Below are 12,273 nucleotides of genomic sequence, written 5' to 3'. Positions count from 1 at the left end.
TTAGCCTGAACTGCTGCTGTTTCAAAGACTTTCAGACTACCAGTGACAAAGCTGACACTGAAAGAGGGCGTGTGGGCTGAGACGGCTTTGGGATCCTATGATCTGTCGTGCTCTTTAACCCTTAAAGGAATTCAGTTTAGAGACTGGCTCAAACTGCAAAGTTCAGAATCCTCCAGGGGTTCAAAATCTGGGTCTGATCCAGGGGTATCAATTCAGCCTCTCTCAGGATCTGGTTCTGCCATCATTATTCTAAGCGAGTAGCACCTTCCTCTGGGATCATCCCATTGGCTGTCCCTTGAAACAGTAGGGGACTAGGAGAAGGGGCCATTTGCTTCTAGGACATTAACTTAAACACAGACTCAAAATGCCTGAGACCCATTACGGGGGGAAGGCCGCTAGAAATGGACACTATATTTGGTGCACTTCTGCCTGGACTTGTGCTCCTAGCATGGAAGCCACTGCCCCAGATGGAAATCGCAGCAGGGAGACGAAAGGCTGAATAGGCCTTAAACTCAACTATCCTCTCCCTCACTCAACGCGATCCTCTTGGCCTATTCATGGGGTGGGTCAGGAAAGACGACAATGCTGGACCCCTGTGCATTGCAGAAGGCTTCAGTTTCCAGGGCTGTTAATCCAGCGCCTGGTATCAACACAAAATTCACTCAACATATTATGGGGAGAGAGGGAGGCACCCCACCAGCAGCTCAGCTGTCAGTGGTGTTCATAATGGAAAGCAAGTGGCAGAAATGGCTGGAAGGGCACAAACTGCTGCTGAAATTTCATTGGGAGTGAGGGGAGGGAGCTTCCAATGGCCACTTTCACTCATTGAGTGTCCCTCTCCCTTCCAGCCTGGCTGCTGCACAACATTGATGTCAATGGCGCTATGGTGATTGACCCCTGCTGAGGAACCAGCCCTCAGAATCACGCTGGGACTTATCAGTTTGTGACTCATGTTTAATTTCTAATTGGGGATTGGTCTGGAGAACAGCTACATCTCCTCTGCAAGAGACCCGGAAACCAAGAAGAACCATCGGAGCGAGGTGTGTAGAGTATGGGATGGCCAAGAAGAAAGGAGGGTAGGAGGAAAACTGCAGCTTAGAAGACACAAAGTCAGCCAGAGTCGACTAAGAGCCAGCAAGTCAGGTTGCAACTTCCTCCCGCAGCCCTGATTCACCAGCTCTTCTCAGACAGCACTGAACTGTAAACCATTCCGCGTGGTTTTGGATGTAAATATTCAACCTCAGTGCGTGAGGATCATGCACTCTTAGAGATAGAAGTCACAGCAAATCCTTTTTAGATGGCAAACAAAGTCTGCCCTGCAACTCCTGTTAACCTTCAAGTGCTCTTTGAGTGGCCATCTCCCAGCATCCTCCCTTTTCGAATAATGGAACATAATTATGTGATTCATCAAAACTTCTCTTTCCCCCACCCCCCGTAACCTACAGCTGAAGCCAGGGTTCAAAAGGTTGAGCAGTGCCCCATTATCAGATCTGATTGCCAGGGAGCTTTCCTGTAATTACAGAGATGTGTTGCAGACGTTACACTCTACAATTAGCGCTAATTGCATTACATTGTCACAAATAAATCATTTATTCTTCATGAGCTCATGAGATTGCTCCGGACACTTTAATATAGATAACGAGTACTTAATGGCGTGCCACAGAAGTGACCAATGTCATACGGAGCCAGGAGACAAAGGGTGCAAAACCAGCCAGCAGCACGGAGACCAGCCATACGCTAGGATTTTCATAGGTAACCTGGCTGACAGCTTGGTTCTGTGATATTCTGAATGCCTAGGAGGTGACAGCAAATTCCTGAGTAAACAGCACAAGAAAGAGACTTCTTTGGAATGGCAACACTAGAATCAAGCAAAACCCTGCAAAACTGACAGTAAAAGCTGCCTCGTGTGGGCAAGTTTCCTGGACTACTTCTGATCATCTAGTTTGACTTTGTTTCCAAGAGATGTTTGACTGCACAAGAAAGACACAGATGAGTGTGAAGCCTGTAATCAAGCCTGCCCTATGCCAAGGTAGAGGCTTTTCTGAGCTATGGATGCTGGCCGACAAATGTCCTCAGGTACAATTTGCTGGTTTCCCCTAGCAAACCTTCAACATCCCTCTCCAAACCACACAGGGCACAACATTTCCTACAGTGCACAAATGCCTTGCTGGTGAGATAAGAGCAAAAAGCAGGCAGTAAGATTTACAGGTCTGCTTCCATTCCCCCATCACGATGCTATCTCTGCAGTGGGCAGGCTGGGTATATTTGGAGGGGAGGCAGAAGATGGCAGAGCTGAAAAAGACACTGATTGGAGATCTTCTGAATCTGATTTTACGCATGTCAGGAACACGCCCATAAGAGCAGGGGATGTCTGATGGCTGCAGAATGTGGCACAGCTGATGGTCAGCTGGTTGGCAGGAGAACTTCCATTGTGCTAGTGCTTTGTACTGGACTCTTTTTGAAGGGGTTGCCTTGAGCAGTGCTAGCTGCCACAGTCTAAAAGCTATACATTTGGTGAGAGAGCAGGGTCTTCTGAACAGTCTGGAAGTAGTGAAAATAAATGTGCTAACACCATGAATGTGACTGTATGTCTCACTTAACATGGCAAGTGGTGGTTAAGCTGTAGACATTTAAGTGAGAGACACCGGTCCAGACATAATTGTCACAGCCAGGCAACACTCTGCTGTAAATCACTTAACTTGAGCTGGCTTATGTCAGGAAGAATTGGATCCAGAGAGTCCATTGTGTGTGGGCTGCTGGAGTTGGTAATGAATGGATCTGGTCAGACTTTGTCATTCAAAACTATTTCTTAAATAAATGGCCCTCCCTTCCCCCTCTTAAAATGAAAATGTTCACTGAAAACTGTCATTTTTCTGCAATTCTGACAAGAGAGCCCAAAACATGAAATTTCTTTGGTTCTCGTTTCCCCACCATTTTCTCTCCCTCTTTGTTTCCTCCCCCTCCTCCCCATACTTTGTGCCCTGAAAAAAGGGGGGAAGGGCAAGGGGAAAGCCCCAAACAGTTACTGTTTTGGCATCCCTTCTCCCTCACAGCTGGCCATCTCAGCGGAGCGGCAGAGCCTGGAGACTGAATTGAAGTAGATACCTATGGATGAGCACTGAGTATCATTGGAGGGCAGGAAGGTGGAAGTGTGACAGCTGCCATCTTGGCAACTGAATCAGGGACCTCCAGAGCTAAAAGCCCAAGCTGCTACAGTTTGAACTGAAGAGCCCAAGGGCTCTGTAACTGGGGGCTATAACAGGTCATATCCTCCACGCATTGGCATGGAGTGGGACTTATAATACAGCTCACCTGTGGGTTACAGAAGCCTGCCCTGTTGCTACCGGCATTGTAATTAAGCTTCCAAAGCTACCATCCAGCCCCAACCCCAGCCCCCACCACTACATTCACTCTTGCCAGGCACTTTGGGAAAGGGTGCAAGGGTTTTGATTGAAGGGAAGGGGGAGATACCCAGTTGGCCCGTGGCTACCTTTGAGAACACGTGCCAGGAACAAGCCTGCTAGGTCTCCTTAGGGCATTAGCCCTTGTTTTCCTTTCAGATCATAAAGTCTGAAAGTTAAACCAGATCCGCTTCCCTCAAGGGATTCAGAAAAAAAGTGGACTGAGAGGAAGGAGGCTGGTGGCGAGGCAGAGAGGATTTCTTGTCACACGGGATTGCAACAAAGATTCTGATTTGAGAGAAGAGAGTTCGTTCAAAACCATGAACACCAAAAAATCGTGCACAAGGACAATAAGGTGTGTGCGTGCGCCTGGGGAGAGACAGGATGAGAAAACTGGCCTACAAAGCAGTTAAATTGCCTGTAGCTCACTCTTCACTGTGGTAGGTTAACTGCTGATGCCCCCCATTGACTCCGCCTACGCTTCTCGCTCCGGTGGAGTACCGGAGTTGACAGGAGAGCGCTCAGTGGTCAATTTATCATGTGTTCACTAGACACGATAAATCGACCCCTGCTGGATCAGTCGCTCTGGAGGTAAGCGTAGACTTGCCCTCAGAATGTGGGTCTTGGGTGCAGAAGCTATTTCTGCAACAAAGATTTGTAGGAGATGGAAGTTGTTACTTGCCTAGGACGCACACACAGTCATCAGCAAACAGGTGGGGGAGGGAGGAATCAAAGTCTTTCAACCAAAATCCACTGTCAAATTTCTTTTCTCTATCAGATTATTTATAGAATTTGGTCTGGATCATCATAGCAGCACAAAAATCTACACCTCAGCTCAGCTCTTCCCCATCTCCAGTTCTCACCCTCAGCTATTTCTCTCACAACTTACTCCTTCTTAGGGAAAAGGCCACGTACACCATTTTCAGCCATCGCCTTTTACCCCCCTTTCCTCAGCTCCTGAAGGAGGATCAGCAAACCCAGAAAGAATGTTTCCAACAAACCGAATCTTCATCAACCGGACTGCGCTTCAAAGGGATTTCATGGGTTCCACGTGTCACCGGCACCTGCCAACCAAAATGTTGGTGGAAACAAAGTCCAGTATTTGCACTTGGAGGGTGTGGGCCATTGCCTGCTCTAGGGGATAGAGCACGTTAGAAGTTAATGAACGTGCTACAGCAGCCAGCTAGGGTTCGGTTTTCAAAGGGGCTGGCTTACCAGGCCTAGACTGGAATTTTGCAGGTCAGGTCTAATGCCAGCTCTTATAGACACTTCCTGGTTGTAAGCACCACATGATGTGCTTTAAGTGCATCACTATCCTGAAATCCTCCACATGCCATGCATGGCAGTGCTTGGCAGAGGTTCAAATTCAGAGTTCATCAAAAGCAGCTGCTCTGTCAGCAGCCACAAGGGAAGCCAAAAGCAGCAAGATAACGAAGCTTAAAGTGAAGGACTTTCATTGCTTCCATATTCTGCAGTTAATGCTGCAGCCTGGGTGTTCATTTCACTAATTTGTCCCATGTGGGAAAGACAACCATCCCTGGCTATGTTCAGGAATCTGACCCCGTATAGTTGAGATATTGACTCAGAGGAGACATTTTGAATTTAGGCATTTTATTTAATAATATAGTCGTCACCCAATTACGGGCCCAATTACATACCTAAGAAAATGTTGTACTAGCCCCTGCATTGCCATCTGCCATGTGCTAATCTCATACCTCTCTACTGCTTTCAGCTGTCCACACCCCCCAAGGTGTTCTACAGGGTACAGGTGAGGGATGGTTGTAGAGAGTAATACTGAATTGAGGAGAGGAAAACACTTTTAGGAGTGGTAGGACAAGATCCCATAGAAAAGAATAAGTGCTCAAGAAGTGGAGGGGAACGACTGTGAGTAAGAAACAGAGAAGAAGCCCAACCTCTGTGGGAAGAAGATATTCTGCTTTGTATTTAAAGTTAGTTCAATCTTTTGTCAGCCCAATTGGTTTTGACAGGGCCCAGATGGGAACAGTTCATGAACATACAGAAAAGAGAAATCATTCAGCAAGAGGCAAAGCTGACCTGGCAGGAGGTCAAACTGTGAGGCTGCAGATCCTCTCGAACAGACGTGTGTATGAGAGATAATGTTCTGAGAACTGTACAAGGCAGGAGTGTTTAGGGCACCTATTTGTGTGCCTAGGAGAAGGAGAAAGAAATAGGGTTTTCTTATGGCTGCACTCAAGGGAAAGGGGCATTTGGGTATCCCAATGCAATCTGAGGGCCCAAACGCAAGAGTTAGGCAGGTGATTTGTGTACTCAGTTTAAAAAACTGGAACCACTACCTCACTATTACTAGGATTATATAAGTGCCTAACACAATGTGACCCTTTATAAACACCTAAGAGGCAGTTCCAAGCCCCAAAGAGCTTACAGTCCAAAGAGACAGGGAAAGGTGTAGTGCCTTGGCATAGACACCCAGCAGGGTAGTAGGCAAGCTGGGAATGGAATCCAGGACTCCAGACTCCTAGTCCAGTGCATTAGCCACTCAACTGCACTGTGCCCAAAACATTTTTACTGAACAGATTCCACCCTCGGGCAATGGCAGAACCTTAACAGACCTGTGCTCATTACATCAGGTTCCCAGGCAAGATGTTTCTTTGGCTGGCCCCTTTATTTCCCTTTTAAAAAGTACTCTTCTATCACTAAAAGTAGGAATACAGAATGTCATTACAAACGCAAAGCCTGAGATCAAATTAAGACTAGGAAGAGGAGAGTTAAATGGCAGCCATTTCATCCATGACACATCAGTACCATCTGGCTATTCCAGCCTGGGTTGTGCAGCACAGAGGGTCACACAATCTTCTCCTCTTACGGATATTGCAAGGATCTCAGAGTGGCACATGAAGGCTGCCTCATCGTCCTAAATTCCCTGCTCTGTTGGTTCAATTAAGCCAGACCCTTAAAGAAGACACGGTCAGATAGTATAATCTCAGAATTTAACCATTACAATTATCGTCCGGTGGGGAGGATTTTCAAAATTCTCCAGTTTTATTTGCAATTACACCATACTATCCCTAACCCCCTATTCCCCTAACTACAACACCACCCCCAAACAAACAACTCCAGTAAAAAAAACCCAACATAACAACAACAACAAACAAAAACAAAAATCCCACCCCAAACAAAAAAAAAAAACCAACAAAAGTCGCCAACAGGCCTGATCCAAAGTCCATTCAAGTTAATGGCAAGACTCCCATTGACTTCAAGCCTTAATCTTGTAGGGCCTATGCTAAAAACAGGACATGGTAACATGAAGAAGAAGATACTTTAGCGCAGACTAGATGGGTGCACAGTTTGTAGGCAAACACCCACCACACTTTTCTCCTATGATTTTCCTACGTAACTTTATACCCGTAAGACCATTAGGGAAGTGTAAACAAGAGCACAATCTGGCTCGTGATTTTGACAAAGACCATGCTTTTCCTTGGGAAGCCTTGAAATGAATCAAAACAAACTGGCTCAGGAAACCCATGAGTAAGACTATGCTCCACACCATACTCCTTCCTCAGGGTCCCCAGGGCCTCTCCTAGCCCTTGAGCTTTGCACTTGTGGTTACGCCGACGCCAGTGGACTCTTGCGCGTGTACAGCTCAACTCCTTGCACCATCTCTTCTGTGACAAACATGCAGCCAGCCAGCTAGTTCTTTCCATTCCAGCAAACAAGACGCTCCCCACCGAAGCAGGCCCCCTCCAAAGCTCCGGGCACCCCAACATACATTTGAAAACACAGTAACACAAGGGTTACAAAGCATAAAGCTGCCTGGGGCACCTCCCACCTAGCACACCTCATTCCACCATTAGCTAGGTGACTAAAACTCTCCCTGTGCCTTCCCACCAGCCAGAAATCCCTCTTGCAGCTGCCTCGGCCCTTTGCCAAGGGCTGCTGAGACAGAGGCCTGGCAGTCTGCCTGGATGGGCAACAAACCTGGGCATTTCAGATGATGGGTCGGGGTAGACTGTTCCAGAGGAAAGCAAATCTTACAGGGAACTTTCTGCCAGCAGCCCCCTCTCCTTTATAACAGGGCAGGGCTCTAGCGCCTTTGCAGGTGGCTAACATGGTATTAGGGCAGTATTGTGCTGAGAATCTTTACTCATAAGGGCCTACCTAGATTGTAAACCCAACTCAAGGGGGGGAATGAGTTATAATCCAGCCACACGCCCGCTTTTTTTCCCCTTTTCTTTTTTTTTTTTTAACATAGAAATTGTCAGAGTGGATCAGCACCATGGTCAGTCTGGTCTAGAATCCTGTCTCTGTGGCCAGCGACAGTGGCCAGCATTGGGTGCTTCAGAGGAAAGTGCAAGAAATCACCTGATCTCTAGTAGAGACTAGTTAAAACCCTGATGCATGAGCGTTAATGTCTCTTCCAAAATGTTTGCTTGCATTAAGTATAGTAACACTGGATAGTCTTTGTTCTCATAACAGTATCCAATCTCTGCTGGAATCCCGCAAAGTTTTTGGCTTCCACTGCATCATGTGGCAGTGAGTTCCACAGCCTAATTACACACAAAAAAAGCATTTCCTTTTGTCAGCTTTGGGTTTGCCACCTTCTCATTTCCACTGACTGTCCCCTTGCTGTTGCCAGGATCCTGCCCTCACATGTGCAGGCTTGTGCTGTCAACAGGCTGAGCATGCAGAGATGCACCATAAGCCATAAGCCAACTGAACAAACATGCAACCACCTCCTGGTAGCCCACAAGCTTGCTGCTGACTGCCCAACCTGGGAAATGACGCAGTTGTGGTTTATTTCTAGGATCCACCAATTCATTCCAGGAAATTCCAGTTATATACACAAGGAAAAAATAGCCCAATTCCCAGAGGTCCTTGGGCTCTCCGCACGAGTAGAGAGGTGAAGCAAGGGCCTCTGAGCCCTTAATGTGTCAAGGCAACTCAACTCTTTGGCTGTGGGCCAGGAATTTTTCTTGTGGATTTCCAGCCACAACCAGGAGATTCTCGGGTGCTAGAAGAGCATTTAATTTAAACCAGGTGCCTGTGAAAGGCAAACACTCATGAAAGGCAAAACTTGGTCGCTTTCCCTCAACAACAACAACAAAGGGCAATCACGCACATTTCACTTAAATATTTCACTTGGAACCCACTCCTCGCTTGAAACGAGCTGCTGAAACCTCATCCATTTGGGCAATCTGCATGACACAAACTACCAATATTTCTGGAGCCAGAAAAATAGTTCAGTTGAGTGCCAGCTGAGACTGCCTGGAGCTGCCAAGTGAGAGATCTTACAGTATGGAAAGCATACAGGCTGGCGGAGAACAAAGGAAAACAGTTTTTGTAACATTCCCCCCCCACACACACTCTCTTTTTGTTGCTGTTGTCTGTAAACGCAGTGCTGCCAGGGAAGGTTGCAATCCTTCCAAGCAGGCGGATGCAGGATAGGGGGATAGCAGGCATGTGGAAATACAGGCAGAAAATGTAGCATCTTGTACTATACACTGCAGAAAATAAATTTCCCAGTGTCTCCTCTTCTACCGTCATGGTAGGGTGCTTGCCCCGCTGGGAAGAGAAGTTGATAATTACAATCATGTGGGAACATGGTTAGAGTTAGCAGGGTCCTCTCACTACCCAGTGGGGGCTGGCGCTTTCCTCTTCCTCAGAGCTATGCTAGTAAAACAGTGCTGCCAACCATCATTGAGGACTACACCTAGAACCACACACCTCCCTCGCCCTGGATTTCTCCTGACTTACCCGGCTATGACAATGAAAAAATCCAGGCGATTCCACGTATCTCCCAGGTAGCACTTCTTCCCGAAAATCCCTAGTGCAATCATCTTGACTATCATCTCCACAGCGAAGAAGGCAAAGATGAAGTCATCAAAGCTCTAGAAAACAAAGCAGCAGCAGGAGGTCAGAAGAAAAACAGCTGCCCCCAGCAGAGTGGCAAGAGAAGGGAGTGTATCCGATGATGAGAGAACACAGAACACGGTTACATTGTTATGTCAAATGTCAAGCCCCTGACTGCTGACGGAAGAGCCAGTGCACTGTAGACCCAGGGAGGGATGCTATTTTGGCTGTAAAGGATGATAACCCAGACATAGTTCAATACATGTTCTCCAGCAACTGGTACTTTAAAAATCATGCTAAAGTTAGTACTGGTGAAAGGTATGGAAGGCCTGATCCAAAGGTCATTGGAGTCAATGAGTCTCTTCATTGATCTGAGTGGGGTTTGGATCAGGCCCTGACTGACAGCACTGAGGATTCATGTCACCAAGCAGACACAGCTCATAAAGCAGCAGTGCGTTTCCCCCCCCCCCATACACACATACCATGTGCCTCCATCCTATTCTACTGGGAAGGAACCAACTTTTTTTGAAGGGGTGGGGGGGATCAGAGAACATTTAAGGCTTTGTCTGCACTGCAAAACTGACTGTTCAAAAATAAAATCCAATTGGTTTCAAGCTGGGCTACATTGCGCTGGCTTATAGGTGCTCTGCCTGTCACCATTAAGTGTGCCTTGGTGCACTTAAATCAATGGCTGGCCACTGGCAGCTGAAACCCCCAGTGAAGGCAAGAACTCAACCTCTCCAAGGCATATGGGTGGGAGCGGATACTGACATAACTGTGATCATGCTAGTTTTCTCTGTGTCTGGCTTTCTAGGTGGAAACAGGGAGTCTCCTTTTGGAGTCCCTCAGGTACTTGTGAGCGCTAACAACCAGGGGAGGGCTTTGTTAGCCACTGCCGCTCCCCTCCATTGGAATAAGATCAGTAAGGTGAATACACGCCCATACCTGGAGAATCCTGCAGCGCGGGGAATCACAGGCCATGTCTTCACAGGGGTGGAACATGCCCAACGTCACACAGTTGAGGAGAATCACCAGCATGCTGAGCCTTTCGAACCAGGTGCACAGGAGGTCCGTTAAGGAAATCAACAGCCCTTTCAAGACACAAGCTGGGAAGGGTCTACTAAAACTAGACACATCATGTTCGCTCATAGATAGAAGGAAGGCAGAGCACCAAGGTAATGATGAAGGAAAGAAGGAACAGCAGGTTGGCCAGAGTTATTACAAGCAGGCTTTTTTCTGTCTGAGACTCTCCAAGTCTGGTCTCCTTAAAGATGGCCATTCCCTTCCTGACTGCAATCTCTGCTTGAACTGACCAGCTGGTACGATTACTTCTGCATGATACAAACTTCTGTTTGGGGAGAGACAACTCAAATTAGACTAAGGACTTTTCATGAGAGCATCACCATCAAGGAAAAACCTCTCAGTGCTACTGAACACATCAGCACTGGCTGGGAGTCCCTGCAGAATTCCCCCAAATTCCTGAGGTTCTGTTCTAACAAGCATTGGATCTCGTGTGAAACCTGGCATAGATTCTATGGGGGGTGAGTTCTTCAGTTATTTTGAAGTCACAGTTGGCAACCTGGGTCTTTTCCTTGGACATTTGAGCTCTGAAAAATCTCTTTTTAAATATGCCTTCTTTAAACCTTCTTCCCTAGGGCCCTGAGCCAGCAAGGTACGTAAGCAAGTAGCTGAATTGTCCCCATTGAAGTCAATGGGATTGCTCACACATGTAAGGTAAGGAACATGTTTGAGCACTTGCTCAATTGTGGCCTAGATTCCTACCTAGCCTTTTACAGGAATCCTATACTTTGTGTATTATAAAAATATTATAAAAGTTTCGCCTTTAATTTTGTAGTCCATTGTATCAACACACAATCTAACACCATGAAACTTTATTTTGTAGAGCGTCTTCAGTGCTAGCCATATCCCACCAAAGCTATGGTGGGAAAGTCTGCCATCGCTGTGTTATGCAAGTACCAGAATGGTATCTGGGCACAATCAGTTTCCATTCCTAGCATTTTATAGAAAGACACTGGAGTAAATAAGCGATTGCACTTTCCGTTCTTAGTCCAAATCAGCACTGGCTGGAACATAAACCAACTGCCTAGAAGGAGAGTGTGGGAGTCAACCAAATCCACCCCCCGGACGGCCACATTTTAGAAGAGTTTTAAATATCTGAGCTGCATTGAGAGAGATTTTGAAAGCTGTTGTTTTCTAGGACAGGCCAACCGGAGCAGCAGCAGCAGCAGCAACAAAGCCACATAAGGAAGTTTCAAACCTGGTATCGAGCAAAAGGAATTTCTTTGTGTCCCTCTAGTGGACATTTCCAGTGATTTCCAAGGCTATGGTGGACATAAAGATATTAAAGAAAAGGACCAATTCAATGCACTTTAGCTTTACCACTCAACCTAGCACCAGGTTCACCTGTCTCAACCCTGGGTTTGGCTTCAGCTTCATTTGAAGGACATTTTTAAAGCCTCAGTCTCCAGCTACAAGAGAAAGAGCGACGTGTCTGACCGAGACATTTAACCTTGCATTCAGAATGTTTCGAGGTCTCATTTGCTTCCCTTGTCATAGCTTGGCAGCCGCACGGCCTTTTGTTTGGCTCTGGCACATTCTTGAGGTGTCTGACCATAACCGTTTCTTAGTACAGCATTAAACGGCAAAGATCTCTCTCTGGTGGGGTTTAAAATATAGCTGCACTGCAGGATCTTTGCAGTGTTTTCCACTGGGGTCCCAGCATGGCTCTGAAGTGACTAAACAGCTTCGGGACAGGCTGACTGGATGGCAGAGCTATAGAACGCAGGCTTTTCCATGGGCAATAAAAGCTCCATGAGCCAAACCCCAGTTAACTGAAACACAGTGGAGCAGAGGTGGAATATATCCCCCAGCTGGGCAGTCAGCTGAAGAGGAAGACAGACAGAGAAGATGCCCAACAGGCCAGCCAAAGAAAGGGAGAGAGGAGCTCGGGGAAGAAGGAAACTACATGGAGCATGTAGATTTCGGTGGAGAAGCCCTTGCATGTAATACCCAGGCTGTGCCC

At 47.0% G+C, this 12,273-nt stretch overlaps 1 protein-coding gene across 8 annotated transcripts in view; it reads right to left on the bottom strand.

The window, feature by feature from the left end:
- CACNA1G (calcium voltage-gated channel subunit alpha1 G) overlaps positions 1-10,379 on the bottom strand; it is a 147,900-nt gene extending 137,521 nt beyond the window's left edge. For 5 of the 8 annotated variants that reach the window (XM_050920480.1, XM_050920485.1, XM_050920487.1 and 2 more), the window contains exons 1-2: positions 10,176-10,379; positions 9,135-9,268 (exon numbers count right to left, since the gene is read on the bottom strand). In XM_050920480.1, coding sequence (XP_050776437.1) covers positions 9,135-9,268; positions 10,176-10,379 — 338 coding nt within the window. The remainder of the gene's footprint in view (positions 1-9,134; positions 9,269-10,175) is intronic. The other 3 variants (XM_050920483.1, XM_050920484.1, XM_050920488.1) reach the window with 1 other exon arrangement.
- Positions 10,380-12,273: the final 1,894 nt, after the last annotated feature.

Source organism: Gopherus flavomarginatus, chromosome 12 (assembly GCF_025201925.1).
Source record: "Gopherus flavomarginatus isolate rGopFla2 chromosome 12, rGopFla2.mat.asm, whole genome shotgun sequence".
Lineage (NCBI taxonomy): Eukaryota > Metazoa > Chordata > Testudines > Testudinidae > Gopherus > Gopherus flavomarginatus.
The sequence above is the reverse complement of the archived record's forward strand: the minus strand, read 5'-3'. Positions and strand labels throughout refer to the sequence as shown.